Source organism: Parasteatoda tepidariorum, chromosome X1, assembly GCF_043381705.1.
Source record: "Parasteatoda tepidariorum isolate YZ-2023 chromosome X1, CAS_Ptep_4.0, whole genome shotgun sequence".
Lineage (NCBI taxonomy): Eukaryota > Metazoa > Arthropoda > Arachnida > Araneae > Theridiidae > Parasteatoda > Parasteatoda tepidariorum.
In genome coordinates, this window is record NC_092214.1 from 65,259,631 (window position 1) to 65,279,359 (window position 19,729).

Below are 19,729 nucleotides of genomic sequence, written 5' to 3' on the forward strand. Positions count from 1 at the left end.
CCTGGGGCACAATGCATGGATAAATATTTGAACAATTCTGAAAACATATATCTAGTTCTTAATTACGATTTATTGATTCACTTTTTATTTCAGATTTGATCCATTAAATTAATAATTAAATATGCATTTACTCGATTGTATAAATATGCTGTATAGTGAAAAACTTTATTTTATTTGCAGCAATGTTGATGATATTGATCTTTTCTCTGGCGGCTTGGCGGAAAAAGCACTTCATGGGGGATTAGTCGGACCAACATTTGGATGTATTATAGCTAAACAATTTTCATTGCTAAAAAAATGTGATAGATTCTGGTACGAAACATCTAATCCATTGATAAGATTTACAGAAGGTAGAAAATTTTTCGTTCAATAATATATTTTACTCGATATAAAGCAATTATCTTATGCATATAAATCCGATCTTCCAATTTTCGCACTTGTTTGATTGTTAAACCATTTCATTGTTATTTTTATTATTATTTGGTAAAGAAAGTCCCCTAAATATGAGTTAAAACTTTATGGGGAAGTAGGGCACATCATAAAGATCGAGAATTGCATAGGAACCCGTAACCGAAAGTATCACAGTGCGCCGCTAGAGGTGCTTCCCTAATATTAACTTTCTATTTGTGAGCTTTTGAATTGGTACATATATCTTGCTAAGTTATCTCTCACTAATAAATATTGCCGAGATTCATATTCAAGTAAGCTCAGAAACTACTGTTTGATCGTAATTTCAAGAATTAGTGCTACGCTTAACTTTCAAGTTAGTCGTCAAAATAACTTAATTGCGATAAAACTGGTGTTTCTGAACTTATTTAAAAGCGATTTTCAGTAATAATTGTTAGAAAACATAAAATTAAGATAATTTACATAAATGAATATACATTGTAAAAATGGTTTTTAAAAACTGAGCAAATATATGTCATAATAACTCTGAAACAAACATAGTCAAATTAAAAAAAACCATGTAGTCATTAAGTATAGTGACATGCTCAAAACAACATATACTTATTTTTGAGAAAAATACATAGTTACAAAAATCACATATTATGTACTCATTTGTAATTTCTTGTTTAACCATTCGACGCAGAATTTGTATTAACCATAATTTTTATTTTAATAAGCATATTTTTATTAATTTAGATTATAATAAGTGAAAAAGTATTATATTCAGCATTTTAATAATTTATGGATGTGAAATATTGTATGAAACACCGGTATTAATTTTTTTTTTTTTGCGTTTACGATACACTTTCAAACAATAATTTTTCCAATTTCCACTTATTTGCAGTTGTTTAGTTCTTAAAGAAACGGTTATTTATCGTTGAAATTTTTTTGACTTACAAAATTAGTTATTGATATATTTGTGAACATGAATGAAAAAAAAATTGAAATTGCTTTTTTTGGAATTTATGTCTGAGTACAAATATAATTCCGATAACCTAACAGACTTTTTTTATTAATTATTAGATTATTTTTATAATTCAAAAATACTAAAGTATATTTATACTTGCAATTAGAGCGTCAGAAAAAAAATATATAAAAAGGACATCGGTGTCCTATTAGCGTCAAAGTTTAAACGAGAAAGAGCATAGTCTTAAAAATAACTTTATGCTGTTTTGAGCATGTCACATACTCAATAATGAGTATATGTAGTTTCCAAATTCGACTACATTTTTTTCGGAACTATTTTGATCTATTTTTGCTCAACAGAAAGTTAGTAATAGAGAAGAGCCTCTAGCTGCGTGCGATGACTTTTCTGACCATGAATTGCTATGCAATTCCAAACCTTTATGATGTACCATACCTCCTAATAAAGTTTAAATCAATATATATGTGACATCCTGAATAGGGATTAACAATAAGATAAGTCTATAGTTCCGGATTTAAAATTCTAGCAGAGTTTCATAGAGTTATATTATTAAAATAAGTTTTTTTATTTGTAAAGTTAGTTTTGTTGTTAAAATTTATTTCATTTATTTTCAGCACAATTGACTGAAATCAGAAAAGTTTCATTATCAAAAATTCTATGTGATAACGCCGATACAATTGAGAGTATTCAACGACAAGCTTTTGATTTGCCTGATCCTTTTATGTATGATGTTTTTTTCCTTTTTAATTGTATACTTACAGCCTAGTACTTTTTAATTAAATATAAGAGTAAAATTCAATTTTTTACTAATCTCGTTTTTTTATCTGCATTATTTATTATTTGTTTAAATTATATTTTATAGATACATATTTTATTCCTCTATAAGGGAAATAATAAATGCAACTAATATTTTAATGAAATGATGTGCAAAAAAAATGCGCATAACTAACTTATTGCACTTTTAAACAAAAGGATAAAGCATATCCTTTCATAATAAACTAAGCATTACATTACTCAATGAAATAAATAACTTTAATAATTATTGAATTGAAATTATTAAATGATAAGATATTTTGCTGAAATTTTTTTCTGCATTTAAAACTCACATGAGTTTTAAGCATTCTGTATACTACACTGTAAAAATTGTGGTACAAAATATAAAAATTGGGGAAATGTATAGCTTACTTTAAATTAATATAAAATCGAGGGTTCGTGCAAATTTATTAAGGGCGTTGTTTACTCTGTATAAGAAAGATTTCCATTTTTCAAAGTTCCTAATCATTTCAGTGATTAATTTTTCAAAGAGATTTGAAACATTTTCATTGTGTCTTAATCACATTATTCACATTATTTTATTTTAGGAATCCCCGAGTTTCTTGTAGTAGCTTGACATCTATTGATTTAGAGCAATGGAAAGAAAGAGTTTCATGTACTGTAGGAAAAGTGACTATAGATGTTGGATCAGCAGATAGAATATCACCATGTGTCATGTGCACATGCACGAAAGAAGGGGTGCGTAAATATTATTTTGCTAATAAAAAGTTCAATTGCACAGCTAATTTAAAACTTAAGCAACCGTTAAAACCAATAGCAGAACACCACAGTAAAACTTTTAAAAAAATGCATTTTCTAGTTTTACATGATTCAATGGAATGCATATTTCTCAATATTGTGCAAAAAGTTTTGGTAAAATCTCGTGCATTTTAAAACGATACGGTACTTTTTAAGTCAATGCATATATAGGTAAAATAAGCAAACTTTCAATGAAGTTTAACAGTACTTTTAACATTAATGTGTGAATGGATAAAATGAGAAAACATTCAATTAAGTTTTCTGAAAACCATGTTTTTCATGCTCATATACATTATGAAATCTTTAATATCAAATCAATTTAACTAAAGATTTAATAGTATGTATACCACGTTTGCAGTTAAGAATCAGAAAGGGTTGAAGGCTTGAAATTTTGAATTTTATTTAAAAGTATATGTTTTTAATGTAAAACTATTAGACAAGTGTTTTTTTATTTTTGCAAAAAAAAATTCTCAGGGTTTTGGGGTCAAAATTAAATATCCTCTGAAATTTTGAGAAAAATGCATCTATTTACATGCGGTACTACTTTTTGTGATATGAGCGTACAACAGCACTGACCATTGCTTTTACCATTACTATTTCTACACTAACTATTTAGACGTAAATACACTCAGTGGACCTTTACATTGAAAGTAAAAGGTTATTCAAAACTCTTTGAAATATGGCTTAGACTTTTATCACTTAAATATACTTGTGCCAACAAAGATATAAATTTCTGTGAATGCATATTAATAAATGCTTGTAATTGTTCAGTGGAAATGCTTGTTTCATTTCATTAGTACTAATTATAATTCATTTCTTTGCAGCCCATCTGCCAATCTTTAAGGATCAATAATTGCATTCATCTTGCTAGTACCTATTCCAAAGAATCTGTACTAAATGATCACGTGTGTAAAGTACAGTGTGCTTTTGCTTTCCGTGCTCTTCCACAAGTTGACGCTGTGAGGAATTCTCGTACTTCGGGAGGAAGAAATGTCTTAGGATTTAGTACTTGAGGAGGATTTAGTACTAAAGTACTACTTAGGATTTAGTACTAAAGTACTACTTAGGATTTAGTACTAAAGTACTACTCAGGATTTAGTACTAAAGATACTGTAAAATTGTTGAATGATCTGTAGAGATTTGTTGCAATGAAAATTGTTGAAACTTGCCAAAATGACTACTTCATTTCTTCATCCTGAAAATGTGGATATGGTTCATAGCATTTGGCTTTCATATTGTGATACTTTTCATAAGAAGATGTTTTTGTACATTGCTAAATATTTCGCCAAAAACTCATGAATGATATTTATTATTGACGATTCATTATTATTGATTTTTTTATTGATCATATTGATTTTCATTGCTGTTTCTAGATCATTGGCTTTGTTATATATTCATCCCTTTAATTCTTCATTGACTTAATTATGAGAATGCTAGAAAACTGTTTATTGAAAAGAAGAGTAGTGTAAATTTTTAAAAAAGCTATATACTATGTTAATTAGTTGTTTTTGCTATAAAAGTTGACGTCAAAATTTCCAAAATTGTGATTACTGAATATTTGATTAATTTGTTTAGAATGGTAAAAAATTTAATTGTTACATTGAAGTAAATTTAAATCGAACGAAAGTTTTTGCTATATTTATGACTGTTTTCAATGTTTAGTTAGTAAATTATTATTTTTTAAGTAACAGGATTACGAAATTAAATTATTGTTATATGGATTTTTTTTTAATAAAATTTATTTGGGTGTGTTATAGATTTAATGAGGTTATTTAATAACGTACTGTTAAAATGTGTAACACATTAACGCAAATTTACAATAGAATTTGATTTTTCTGATTGAAGAACGTATTACTTTTGTATATTCTTAATTATTGTTTTGGAAATATTGAAAGAAAAAAAATTATATCAGAAATGTACGGTAATGAAAAAATATTCTCATTAATGACAAAATCTTCCTCTAAATGATAAAGTGTTCATTGTAATGACCAAATATTAATTCTAAGAAGTATTGTGAGATAAAATTTGTTGCAAAAATGATAATGAAGACCTTTTCCTTACTGGCAAAATTTTTACCATTAAAATTTTATTTTTCAAACATCTTATTTTAATAAAATTGAATTATTTTAAATATTATTTTAATGAAGTAAATATTTATGAATTCTTTCTTAAAATAAATGTTTTGTTTGAAAAAAAAAAAGATTTTTTTGATGGTTAATTGTATTACATTAGAAATATATAATAATCGAAATATAGTAATATATTAAAAGTATATTGCATTCAAATATCTTTCAATTATTTTTTTGATTTATCTGCAATTTATTTTTAGGAAATTTTAATTTCTTAGTTCATTTTTGTTTTTACGTAGTAATGTTTTTTTCGAGAGCTTAAGTTATTGATTAAGAAAATTAAAGAAAAAAAAATACGAGGCAAAAATCTATTAATTTTGTGCTTTAAATTGCAATGCTGATTTATAGTTTGATTATTTGTAAATATTCGAAACTAAGCATTTAGCATACAATTATTCAACAATACAATTTATTGTAAGTTATTTTCAATAAAATTTAAAACAGGTTTGTTTTAAAAGTATTTCTTGCTATTTGAAAAGATTCTTGTTGATGCTTTTATAACTACTTTTAAAATTTAATTCTCCAGAAAATTCAAAAACATATTGAAGACATGCTGTTATTGTTTTGAGCCTGATTATCTATTACTTAAATACTAACATTTCTTTTCTACTTTTTGAAGAATATTTAAAAAATTTTGATTATATAAAATTAAAATTAGTATATATTTCGCATAAACATACTTCTATTCCATTTAAAAGCATAAATTATAAGCATAATATAATTTTGATGTTATTATTTTGAATTATATTTATTACCATCTAATTTGTATATGTAATACAGTAATACTTTGTTAAGTTTTTTTTTTTATATAAAGTAAAGGATATTTTCAAGGTATTTATTTGCAATTTTTGTGTATAATTATTTAAAACATTTTCCGTGTATAAACATGCAATTACGTTTATTGTGAACATGTATTTTGCTTCTTAAATTGTGATATTTGTAATGGAGAATTAATATTTATTTTTTAAAATTTTTAAATATAATTTAAAGAACACTAAACATTCCACTGAAGATTTATGTTTTGAAATAATTATAGCATGATATAATTAGTGTGATACCTGTAGATATAAGTGAGATACCTGTCTGTTAGAATGTTATGGAATGTTAAAATGAATTATGACCAATGAACTGTGACCTACTGTTTTAGTGAGATGACCTATTTTTACTGAATTTTAATAAAGAATGTTTTAATTCGAGTTAGTTTTGTTGTTATTTGGAAAAATTCTCTCTAATTTATAACTTTCTTTAATATAGAGTTTTTTTAAAGAGTCTGTACCAAAAAAAATGTCTGTATTAAAAAAAATGTATATTTGACTTAAGTCAATCAAGTTGTCTAAGTTAAAAAAAAGTTTAAAAGAGCTTAGTGACATCTAAACGACATTTTTGGAAAAGTTCAGATTTATCGAGGAACGATTCTATTTTACTCTTATTTAACTACATAAAATTTTTTTATTGTCCTGTTTTTTTTTCTTTCTTTAATTTCGAAGATCTCAGTGGAAGAAAGTACTAGATGAAAATATTTGTGTGCTTCGGAGTGGAGGAAACTTCCAAGTGCATTTAACAACTAACAGTAGATATTTAACCTTAAAAAGCTTTAGTTTTGGCAACAAATTGAAATATGAAGACAACGAACATAATGATGCCAAAATAATGATTGTAAGGGATTTATTGATTTTACAAACTGAAAACTTGTGAATAAAAAATAAAGACAAAACATTATTTTTTACCTTACTGTGAGCTGATTAATTTTAAAACGAATTTACTCAATTCGCTGAAATGTTATTAAGAATCCTCATACACTCAGCTCTTCAAATATACTAACATAAAGGCTCAATTTTCTGTACATTGTTAGAATTTTCATTCCAATTTACTCCAAAATTACTGTAAAATAACCGGCAGCAATCTGTCTATCCAATTAACCTTAAAGTTTTGCTTAAAAGCACATTTTTCTTCTTTTACGGTTTTGATTCCGTTTTCAACCAATATGTTTAAAAACCACGAATACAAAACTATGCGTTTTTTAACCATTTACAACTAGCATGGTTTCAAAACCGTATATAAGAAGTTTAATAGGTAATTGAAACTAGGCTTTTCGTTATGTAATGGACATTGGAGTTAGGTTGTGTTTGAGTTGGACTTTGTCAAAAAAGACTGTGGAATGTGCGTTAATTAGTCTATCTGTTTGTTACATCGCTTGTAAGAGATGGGAAATACTAGACTTTTTTGTGTTAAGCAGCTTTATGGAGCTCCCGTCTATGCGTGAATAACATTGTTCTATTCTAATTGTCCAGGGTCACAAATAGGGAAGTGAAGGATACTGAAAACTCTTCATGTGTTGCAGAGATTGGTGAAAATATTGTAATATCCACGCTGGGGCACAACGCGTTCTGTCGGCTATGAGATTGACAGATAGTCCTCTTGGCTATAATGTGTACCCAGCTGCAAGGAACTAAGTGGGGTTTATAGGTGGCACGATAAAATTCTGGTTGTTTAACCCTATTAGGTAAAAGCAGCTAATAAACGATTTTTCTCACGGTTAACAGTTTGAATACCGTCTTATTTATGGTTATTTGACTATTTTGTTTGAATATGGTAAAACAACAATTGAATAAGTTGTTATTAAGCATTTTTTTTCCGAGAAATTTCTAACAGTGTATGATAATTAATTTCAAAAAAATTAAGTTTTAAATATGAAACTAAATTTAGTGTATTACTTACAATTTTAAAGCTTCATTATAAATAAAAATTGATGTTATTATATTGCAAAATAATGTATATATGCAGTTCATAAACTAAAAAAAAAATTTAAATATGTATAAGAGTAGAAAAGAATTTTTTTATTCAAATTAGTAACACTGAAGAGAAGAGGTGTCTAATTCTGCGAGTTTCGTCTTTCTGAGAGCTCCATGGTTCATACATGTGATGCTTTTGAAATCATTTGATTTGGGAAGATTGTTTGATGTTAATCTGTTTTTCAACGGTGCAAGACTGCAATCACAATTGAAGGGGTTTTCTGAAAGGGATTTTATGCATTATTATTTATGATTCAAGCTTATAAATCAATATGAAATATTATAGTTCTGTATGAAGTATATCATAAAACTATGTAAATTGTAGCATTAAAATAAGGTGAATAGCACAAATATCGTTAGAAATTACTTGTACATTTTCGAAATGTATTTTTTCTTTACAACAGAATTAATCCACTGAAGGGTCAGGTAGAGGGATGAAGTTTTAATAGTAAAGACATATTTAGGAGTAATTAGGCCATTTTTACAGGTTAAACTTTGAACACTGTTTTCATAAAAAATTTTAAGTTTGATTGTTAATTTTTATGCCGTAATTTCTTTATTTAAGTAAAGTTTTTGGTCACAGGTTAAAATGCTGTGTGCGTTTTAAAGATAAATTTTACTTCCATCGAAAATTTATACCTTTCATAACTTTATTCACCAAATTCGGAATTTTGAATTGCACAATTTGTAAACATTTTTACCCAAAGTGCTATTTTATAATTGTTTACTTTATCTTTTTTTTGTCTTTAACGTATCCGTGTTTTCAAAAATTATTGCATATAGATTAAACTATTATATATGTAAACATCCCCGCCCGGTGGCTGAGTTATACCACTTCGCGCTCTCGTGCCACAGGTCCTGGGTTCAATCCTGGGGCCGTGCAAGGTTGACTCAGCCTTTCATCCCTTCAGTGGGTCGATAAATGAGTACCAAGCATGCTTGGGAACTAAACACTGGGGATTTCGCGTTACCACCTAACCGGAACATATGCTTCTGCACCCCAGAGCCCAATGTCAAGAAAACTGAGATGGACACAGTAGGCCTTGGCCCTCTATGGGCTGTCGCGCCACTGAGTTTAGTTTATGTGTAAACATAGAGTTTCATTGTAGAATCAAGTTTACATGAATTAGTTAGTTTCTAAAGTTATGTTATGTATCCGTAGAACTAGTGAGTAAAAGATAAAAAGAGAAGAAAATAAGTAGAAGAAGTAGTGCTTAAAACAAAAAGCATTTAGTGAATTATTTATCAGATTTAATAATAATAACTTATTATTAAATCTGATAAATAAGTAGTTTATAATTAATATTATTTGAGTTATGACTCATATGACTCCACTTCCTCAATGTATTGAAAATAAGCGGAAACGGGATAAAACCTTGAATATAAAATAAAAAATACAAGTTTTGAATTTTTAATGCCATTAAATAAAGGCATATTCTCAACAAATAAATGATTTTAAGATGTTTTAAATGAATAGTAGCGTCGTCGCGTGTTGCAGGAGTAAGATGCATAATTATGACATATTTATGGCACTTTGTGAATGGTATCTTAATACGTCGTGTGTGTGTAACTTGGGAAGAAGGGTTTTCTTTATGCCACTGAAATTGGCTTTTTAGAAAACCTAAAATATAGATAAACCTTTAAAAAAAAAAACATTGATTTTCGAATTTAACATATCAGATCATGAGATCAAAAGTTATTCGAAAGCGGAATATTTTATTGCTTACTTTACATTAAATCTAATCCATTTAAATAATATATTTCGGTGGATTGAGAGTTAAAGTGTGAAAGGCACAGCAGGAAACACGGTATAAAAAACAAAGAAACATGGAAAAAGAACAAAGAAGACTTACCACTCAAAAATAAAAACTCTAGCTGATTCCATAAAGGCGAGAAGGGAACACTTTCGAACTTTTTGAAATCGTTTCTGGAGAAATCTAGGAATTTGAGGGCAGGCATGTTTTCAAACATATTCTCATTCAAAGTGAACAGACGATTGTGCCTAAAAATGATATGTTATAAAACTTAGAAATTATGTAGACAGTACACAGTAAAAAATTCGGAATCAAATTACAGAAAAAAGTATTAACACCCTGAGTACATCATCCGTAAAATTCACTTTACCGTAATTTTTACAGTAATATTTATTTAATTGCAGAGATTCAGTGATTTTGCAATAAATATTTGTATAAAAATTACGATTTGTCAGATTCTTTTCTTCCGTAAAGTTTTGCGGTATAAATAAATATTACAGTATGCCGGTACTTTTTAGATAATTTGTACAGTGTTAGAAAGATTGTTTTATTGATGTGATATTTAATAAAAAATAAAAATAGTTTTTTTTTAAAAATTATAATTCGTTAATTTGTTTGTTTAAAATGCGTTTTAAATAAAAAAAAAATACTAATACACTAATGAACTGTTTTTACAGAGATTTTATACGATAATAATTATCTAATTTTTTGTATCGTGATAAGTTTCATGACAAATGAAACTTATGTAATAATTGAATCAAAAGAAATATTTTTTGTAAGCTTTTTAGGAGATAAATTCTATATTAGATTAGATTCAAATTTTAACTCAACAATATCTAAACGCATGAAAACTTTTGCACGAATCTGATGTCTTCTCGATCCTTATAATAATGATTATTTTCAAAACTATAAAACTGAAAGTTGATGTTAGGGGATGGTTTAAAAATTTAAAAAGTGCATTATTTATATCAGTTCATAATATAATTTATGCTTTGTTTTTTTTTAAATTTAGACATAATTGTTATTAATTTTAAAATTAAAAGAATTAAAAAATTAAACATATTTAAAAATTAAAAAAAAAAAATAAAAATTAAAAAAAATTGAAATTAAGAAAAAATATACTTTAATTTTTTAAAAAGCAAAGAAAGTGGATCTAATTTTATTCATTTTGCATTTACCTCATTATTGGGAATAGTCATATAAAAAACTGGAAAAAAATGTTTTATAAAGTTAATTGTAACTAGCAAGCGCTACTTCTGTCAAATTTTTATAAGAATCTTTGTGCAGTAAATTAAATGTTTTTTTCTCCTACTGTTTCACTTATCTGATTCCTTTTCGATTCTTATGATTATGATTATTTTCTCCCCATAAAACAGAAAGTTGAAATTAGGAAATTAGGTTTGCGAAAATTTAAGAAAAATATTATTTACATCAGTTCATGAATCAATTATAAGTTATGCTTCTTTTTTTATACAAAAAAATTTTTAAATTAGAAAAAATTTTTTCAATTTTTTTGAAAGTAAAAAAAATGGAACTAAATTTATAAGTCTCATATTTACATAATTTCTCGAAGAAAATTATAAAAATCTGAAGAAAAATTATAAAATGTTTTATAAATAACTGCAAGCGTTATTTTGTTTCAAATTTTTTACAAGATTCTTCTTGTAGTAAATAAAATATTTTTTTCTTACAGACTTCATTCGAATGTTAATTAAACATATCTATGCTTAAGTTAATATCAATCAATAAAGAAAATGTTTCAATTTACCTAAAATTCAAGATCTCTAACTTAGGAGCTGGATTAGGGAACATGGTTCGTACCAGGTATGGAAGATTATTGCCTTCAAAATCTGCATGAAATAAATTTGTAAGTTCTGGGAAAGCTTGAGGATGGATTCTATACACTCTGCTATTCCTAACTGAGATGCTTTCCAGAGATCCTTCTCCGATTTCAGCAAAAGTATGGCCAACAAAATCAAAAGGAGAATTTGTTACTGATATTTTCCTCAGTTTCTTAAATTTCTTTACATCTGGCCACAACCATTTGTTTACATCCATTGTGTTTATAATATGAACTTCTCTTAATGAATCTTCAAGACCTTCTAATGGAGATGGAGTTGCATCTTTAGGTGAATATAGGTTACCTACGAAACCATTTACTATAGAAAGACTCTTGACTGACAAACCTATAGATAAACCGGCAGGTAAAAATGGCACCCGAAGATTGTTTAATTTCAGGTTATCAATTGGGTAACCACGGAATTTCTGAAGTTCTTCGTACAAGGTGTCTTTGCTATTTATGTTAGAGCACTGTACTTCAGTACCTTCTCCATACGAGTCGTATTGAGTCTTGCATCTACATGGTGAAGAGGAGCTTAGTTTTGGGCAGGGATCTGATTGTTCATCAGCAAGCGCCAAACTGGCGATCAGGAAAATTAGCCAAGCCTTGAAAACGTGCTCCATCAGTTTTACCTGTAAATAAACGGGTTGTTTTAATAGTAAATAATTAAAAATTTATTTTGTACTGTTCGAGTTTATAGGGTATTTAATTTTAAGGAAAAATACACAGGTATTTTTATTTATGGTAAAATAGTAATTTTTATTTAATTATTGCAAGGATATATTATAAAGACTATTTTTGCTCAGAAATTCAGAGTATTGAATTTGAATGAAGAATATAGTATATTGCTAATAAAATTGCTGATAAAATATTTAAAAAAAATGCAAGGATATATTATTAAACTTGAACTCCAAGTGATTATAGAGCAATAACGACTAAAAATATTTAAATAGAATAATAAATGAACTTTGAATTTATCACATACGTAATTTAATATGAATAAAGGTTTCTAAATTGCAGCCAAATATTGAATTTCATATGTAGTTAACGTAAATATATTTTTTAAAATTTTAATGAGGATGTTAATTTTCTAATTTTCATTTACGCCCTTTAAAATATTGGTTTACATTAAAATTTCTGAATTAAAAACTCAGATGTATTTAGTTTTAGGGTTTTTTGGGGAGTGTATGAATTAAAATAGTTGTTTACTATTAATATTCGGTGGTAATCAGTTCATTGCTAACCCCACTCTCAAAATTGCAATTTCATAATTACTATTATAAAGCCAAAGAATTTCAATCATGTTTATAAACTTGAAAAAAGAAAGCATTTGATCATATCTGGTTAAAAAGAAACACAGAATGAAATTCTTTTTTTCATATATATATTTTAAAAAATCTTATAATTCTGTTTAATCTGTGTTAAAATTTGTATAAATTTGATTTGAGATGATAAAGACTTCAGTTATTTAAAAGTAATTTTAAATACAAGGAAAGTTATTTTAAATGGTTATTGCTGGTATTTAATGCGAAAATTAAGTTTATTATATTTATACCACTTAATTTCGAAACGTGTCAGTTACTTGCCATTATAAAAAACATTGACTCGCGTTAACTCTTTCTTTGACAAATAAATGACACTTTTTCATTATGTTATGTATACTTAGTTATATTTAACCCCATATTTAATTAAATCATTTATAATTCTTTAAAAGATATCATATGAAGAAAGTTAAGTAAATATTGTGGCGTATGATTTAAATTTTCGATAATATTTCTTTCTACAAGAATAAAAGACTGCATTATAATTATTTATAAATTGTTTAAAAATGATAACTCAAGATCTTTTGCTGTATCTTTTGCTGTATTTGCACAAATGCTTGATTTTGCCTAATTCGGACGAGAGGATTTCAAATTATTTTTGCTCATAAAGCAGCAGATTTTTTTTAAGGTAATTTTTAATCCATTTTTTTTTTGTTAAAATGTACAAGTTAAAAGCATTATTTATTGCAGGGGGTCGAGCATATGTTGCGCCAAACTTCTAGGTGAGTTAGAGGACATTATAAGAATCAAAACTGTATAGAAATCTATGTCCGAAACGTCGTCGTACGCGAATAGGGGAGCTTCCCTATTATGAACTGATCAAAAGCACACAAAGAAATAGTTTATACTATGGAAGCGCCTCTATTGACGTATGACGACATTTCCAGGCATGGAATCCTATGCAGTTTTAATCCTGATGATGTGCCTTAACTCCCCTAGAAGTTTGTCGCAACATGTATGGAAGCCCTGTTATATATAACGTTTTTAAACTTGTACATTTTGACATATAACAGACCAAAAATGTCATTTGAAAAAGCCTGTAGCTTTCAGAGAGAAACCAATTGTGGATTTGAATTCAGCGATACGCAAGTATTTACGATCTGATAAAAAATTTCATGCAACAGAAAAAAATTGTTCTCCAGTGTAATTTATCTCTAAAGCAGTAAAAATTAAGGAACTATTGATTCCAGCAAAATAAGCATTGAATAAATTTAAATATAAGTGCAAATATTCAAAAAAAAAATGATGAAAAACTAATACATACCATTTTGTCTGAAAAGAAAAATCACAAACCAAAAATCTATATATATACTTTTTCCAACAGAGATTAAACAACTGCTTTTTCTCAGCATCAGAAAACTGATAAGATATATGAGAATTTTTACAGCTTTCGAAGAATGACAATTATTGTGAAGAATGCTGCTTCAAAGTTAAACTACGATAAATTTCAAAGTTATATTTTAGTACAATTATCTAGTTTAACACAATAATTACAATATCATTCTTTGATTGAAAGTGTATGCCTATTAATCTCGCTAAATGTAAATGAAATTTAAAAAATAAATAAATAAAAGTGAGCAAAAAGTAAGAACTGGAATTTTGTTTTGGCAAATACTTTATTTTTAATGAAAAAAAAAATGGTATAAAAAAATGGTTTTGTTTTAATGAATTTTAGATAAAATAATTGATTTTAATTTTCTTCATTTCGTTTTGTTGTCTTTTTATTTAATTGCTTTTCTTTTCATTCTCCGTTTCATATTTCTTAAATAAGCGCAATTCGTGTTTAATTCTCTCAATTTTTGTATATTTCTTTCCTTTAACTAACAGTAAATGTTATCAAACTACAAAATAATAAAAAAATAGAAGAGAATTATTTTCTGCAAATGGTATTAACCAATCTCTAAACTTTAATTTTTTAAAAAAGAAAAAAAAATTTTTTTTTAAGTAATATTTTTAGTAAGAAAATTAAACAGTATCGTCGCCGTGTTAATTTAAAAAAAAATTCCCTGCAAAGCAAAAGTAAAAATTTGGTGAATGTATTAAACTTGTGTTGTTGAATAAGATTATTTCGTAATTTGAAATTAAAGCTCCTATTGATTATTAAATATTTAAGACATATTAAAATTATGCATAATATAAATTTATTTCCAGCTTTTTTAATCCTTGGGACCAATAATTTTTTTAATCCCTTCAATAACACTTTACTTCAATGCTTTCTGTAATCTCCTATGCAGTAATAAATTTGAAAACTATTAGGTGATACAGAATTTTTTTTCGTAAACTGATAATCAATTTTCCTTACTTTTTATTTCAACCTTTTGAAGCAGAATTTTTATTAAACTCATTTTTTCATCATTTTGTATTAATTTAGGACAAAATAAGTGGAAAATATGTTTAGCATTTTAATAATTTACGGTTATGAAGCACAACATGAAACGCCGGTATCTTTTTCTGCGTTAAAGGTAAAATATTTTAAACACGGCTTACTTTTGAACAATGCTATTTCAAATTTGCAATTATTTGGAGAAGAGAAACAGTTATTCATCATTGAAATTACTTAAATTTACAAAATCAATCAGTTTTGTATTGTTTTACTAAATATTACAAAGAACTCTAATTGTGAAAAATCATAATTTCCTGAGAACAGTTATATGATAACAGAAGACATATGAACGGAAAAATTACCAAATGAATGGTTTAAATACCGTATATTTTTAATTTAATAACAATAATTGTATTTTTTAATTAGAAATGTCATTATCATACAGTAGGGTAATTTCACCAGAATTTTTTTCTCCGTGCATTCTAAGTATTTAGATTAAAATTACACCCTTTAAATTGTATATAAAACTTCAATTTAGTGTTAACCAGAAATAAAGTCTGACGTCACACAATTTTTGGGGTAGGTCAGCATCATATTCGGAGAGACATTACACCTCATATTTTACAGTAACTTGAAATCATAAAATTTAGAAATCAATTTTCTTTTAAAAAACAATCAATTCTCAATGATGGTGAGGCAAGTGTAAGTACTGGCCTGATGGATTGCAAGTAGAAACGTCCTTGGTCTATAAGGATTAGATGAGATTCACGCTTTAAGATTGGTTTAAGAAAATGATAGACACTAAGTGCCTTCTTGACGGGGTTTTAAGTGTATTAATTATGTTGTATGTATACGAGGTTTAAATATATTTCAACCAGTAAAAAAATGTGAAGAAATTTCTTTGCTTTTCTTTACATTGTTCCTATTTACTTCAGTAAAATTAAGATAGCTGTGACATAATGATCTGCACCGGTTTAAACTTAAAAAATTAAAAAATTTCTTTGATGTGTTATGAAACACGTTCTATTAAGCACAAGTAAAAATAACAATTAATAATGTATGCAGTTTTTAAAAAAAAGCCTTGAAAAACAAGAATTTTTTACATTGTTCCTAGTTGCTTAAGGTGCGTGTGATAGCTGGTAAGAAAAATTAAGCCAGCTACGTCCTAATGACTTGCCACGGTTTATTACTTCAATTAAAAAATTTCTTTAATGTATTATGAAACACGTTCGATTAAGCACAACTAAAAATAACTCTTAATAATGCATGTAATTTTTTTAAAACCTTGAATAACAAGAATTCCTTTGCATTGCTCCCAGTTGCTTCAGTGTGCTGACATGAAAGATTAAGTTAGCTGTGAAATAATGATTTGCAACGGTTTAATACTGCAGTTTTAAAATTTCCATTATGCTTTATGAAATATGTTTGATTAAGCACAACTAAAATAACTTAAAAACTAAATAATATTTTTAAGAATTTAAAGAATACCATTTAAAAAAAAAATCCTTGAAAAACATAATCCAAAACTGAAAATAAAAGAACTCTTTTAAAATTGCGAGCGTTTTATGGTTTATAAACATGGGTTTTAATGGTTTTATTGAGCGTTATGTTATTTATTTCTTAGAAGTTTGTTAAGTAGAACCCAAATATATTCGTGTAAATTTTTATTAACTATATCAAAATGATGTTTTATGATGTAAAAGAAAATGAAAGTTTCTCTAATAATAAATTGGCTCAGCTGAAGAAGAGTATAAATTTATCGGGCAGTTATTAAATAATATGTGAAAATCAAATTCGAAACTTTCCGTTAAACTTTCCAAACTTTGAAAATATCCCACAAAAAGCAATTTCTAAATCTTTTTAATAAAGTCTCGAAAAAAGAGTAAGAAAGAAAAAAAAAATCCTAAAATAAAAAAGCAAAGGAAAGAAAATATCCTAAAAATTACTACTCCCTTCCAAAACTTTGCACCAATTACCAACTGTCTTTAGCTCCATTCTTGGGGGTAGGGTGAATTTTTCTTAAGAAAAACAAATAATATCGAAAAAGAAAAATATATGGAGAGAAAAAGCTGAAGGTGCGGGGAAAAATTGTTTCAGTTTTAGGGATCCAATCAGGTTGAACGGGTGGATCGAAGCGGTGGGAGTTGACATGCCTCTGATGCATCTGTCCCTAGGGTTCGATTTAATTTCGAACCCTAGTGCTAGAGTTTGGTAATAAATATGAGTTTCATTTTTTCCCCTATCATGGTTCGAATTCAAGACTCCTTGTAGAAGAAGAAAATACTATATAGATATAAAGTTCTTATGTGTATAACGTAAGTAATTTATAGCAAGACATCCACTGCATATGCATCATCTCTTTTTGACAGACCTACACTCAGGAATTTGAAATGAACCCTCGGCGTGAATATTGTCCCGCACCTTTATGCATACAATCAATCTGATTATTTTCAGACATTTATCAACTTTTTTTTATTTCTTAGATGACTATTCACTCAAAGTACTCTCGTAAAAATTCAGAAATTAAAAAAATAAATAAATAAATAAATAAAAAAAATGAAACATAAATAAATAAAAAAAATTGTGAAGTCAAATAAATTAATTTTTTAAGTAAATTATACCAACTTTGAAAAGAAATATTGCAATCGCCATCTCGTTATTGCTTTGCAAATTATGCGAGAGACAAATAGTTTTAAATCAACTTTAAAAATTGCATAGATGTGCATTATAAGGGAATAAAACAGACAAATAGAAAATATAGTAGAACATATGTAATACTTCATTCACAGAAAAAATTTAATAGCAATTTTCGTCAAAATGCGTCTTAATCGATCGTTTACGGTATCTTTGTTGGAAAATTTACTTACTCGGTCGGGCATGTAAGGTCAAAAAATATATTCAGATCGGAATTCTTACATGCTTTATACATTATAATTTTTCAGCCTTGGTGTTCTCTAAGTATAAAATAACTGAAAGTTTTTCTATACATAATAGTAATACATATAGTGATGAGTGTTGTATTTTGGACTAGTTTAATTACCTGTTTGCGTAACCCAGTGGAAATTCGTATTCACTATACGTGGAAGACCGGCGACAACAGATACTATCTGTTATGTTGGTGACCATTTCAGGTATTCCAAACACGCGTTTAAGAACCTTTTTTTTTCATAAATTTTCAGTAGTTAAATACTTTTTTCATTGGAAAATAAGAATTTAAAATACTTACCAAAATGTTATTCTCAATACCAGAATGTCATTCTCAATAAGATAAATAAGATTTTTTATTAAATGTCTAATCCTTGTTGGGTCTAACAAAGTCAAAAAAGTGTGACAAGCTAAGTGCAATAAGTCCAGCTAGCAGAAATATATTTTCATGCTGACTTCGTAACTGTAACATTTAAAATTTTTATGTTCTTAGTAAAGTTATAAAATTTTTAATTACTCCAATAAAATTTATTCGGCTTTTAAATTTATGATTAAATTGATTTAGTTTAGCTATATGAAAAATAAGTTTCAAATGCATGAGTATCTTAGTATATATCAATAAAGATGAGTTTTTAAATCACTGAACGGAAATAGTTTTTTTATAACTGTATTCATGTTCAAATAGAAGAATCAATTTATATTTTCAGTTTTAATAGAAATATTTCGGTAAATGTACGAACGTGTAGATTAAGAGCATTAATCTCCAAAATATTATTTATTTATTTATTTACTTTTTGTTCAGGTTCACCTTATTAAAATTTCAAGATATACTAAGTTCGTATAAATTGTTTTTTCTTGTTTATTATTATATTTAATCATTCTATTAAATTATACTACATTATAATCATATATTATGTAAATAGCAGAATTAATTTACAACTATTGATTTAAATTATAATTACTAATCTACTTATTAGATGAGTAACTAAGCACAAAAGCATATATTGTAATAATGTAAATAGCGTAAATAATGTAAATAGCGTAAAGGATGAAACGTAGTTTTTCTAACTAAATCTTAATTAAATGTGCAGAAATCATAGATATTTTATTTATTTATTTATTTCAATATGAATAGTTTTAAATGAGTGAGTTTTACAACTTTTTGTGTAACTATATTTCACGACTTACTTTTAAGATACATAAAAAAGTAAAAAGCCAGAAAAAATTTTATGATATAAAATAAAATTCCGTATCATACTTTTGAGCTAAGATGACATAATGTTAGATGTTCATATTGCATTAGTTATTAAAATTGAATTTAAATGTTGAATTTATTTATTGCTTATTTTTTTAAAGCAATTACAAGGTTTTTGTTCTCATACATGCATAAATATCCCAAATTATTGTTTGGTAAAATATTTTTTTTAAAATTTATGTAAAATATTGTTAACATTTCAGAACATGAGGTTTTTATTAATAATTATTTTAGGAAATAGTTATTTTTAAAAATAATTATTAATTTTTAATTTTTATGTTCCTTTGAATACTCTTTTACTCTTATATTATCAAATATATATAAGAGTTGATAGATAAATATACACGTTTAGCTGTTTGTTAGAGTGAAAAATGTGTTTGAAGTAACTTGAAACATTAAAAACGTATACCAAAATATAAGAAAAAAATTTCTTTCAGAAAAGATT

At 26.7% G+C, this 19,729-nt stretch overlaps 2 protein-coding genes across 3 annotated transcripts in view; one reads left to right on the top strand and one right to left on the bottom strand.

Moving 5' to 3' along the window:
- The window catches only part of LOC107451515 (uncharacterized), a 68,557-nt gene extending 62,288 nt beyond the window's left edge, over positions 1 to 6,269 (top strand). Inside the window, exons 22-26 of one of the 2 annotated variants that reach the window (XM_071187817.1) lie at positions 181 to 350; positions 1,987 to 2,095; positions 2,734 to 2,884; positions 3,769 to 3,975; positions 4,027 to 6,269. In XM_071187817.1, the coding sequence (XP_071043918.1) occupies positions 181 to 350; positions 1,987 to 2,095; positions 2,734 to 2,884; positions 3,769 to 3,957 (619 nt within the window). In that variant the 3' untranslated portion in view covers positions 3,958 to 3,975; positions 4,027 to 6,269. Of the gene's footprint in view, positions 1 to 180; positions 351 to 1,986; positions 2,096 to 2,733; positions 2,885 to 3,768 lie in introns of both variants that reach the window. The other variant, XM_043041482.2, reaches the window with a different exon arrangement.
- A 1,620-nt stretch (positions 6,270 to 7,889) lies between these two features.
- On the bottom strand, positions 7,890 to 14,075 carry LOC107451514 (leucine-rich repeat-containing protein 70-like). Its single transcript, XM_016067643.3, has 4 exons — positions 14,046 to 14,075; positions 11,388 to 12,091; positions 9,719 to 9,867; positions 7,890 to 8,086 (listed from the first exon to the last, which is right to left on the bottom strand). Exons 1-4 carry the CDS (start codon positions 14,046 to 14,048, stop codon positions 7,920 to 7,922), a joined length of 1,023 nt encoding a protein of 340 aa, XP_015923129.3. The 5' UTR covers positions 14,049 to 14,075; the 3' UTR covers positions 7,890 to 7,919.
- Between the last annotated feature and the right edge of the window lie 5,654 nt (positions 14,076 to 19,729).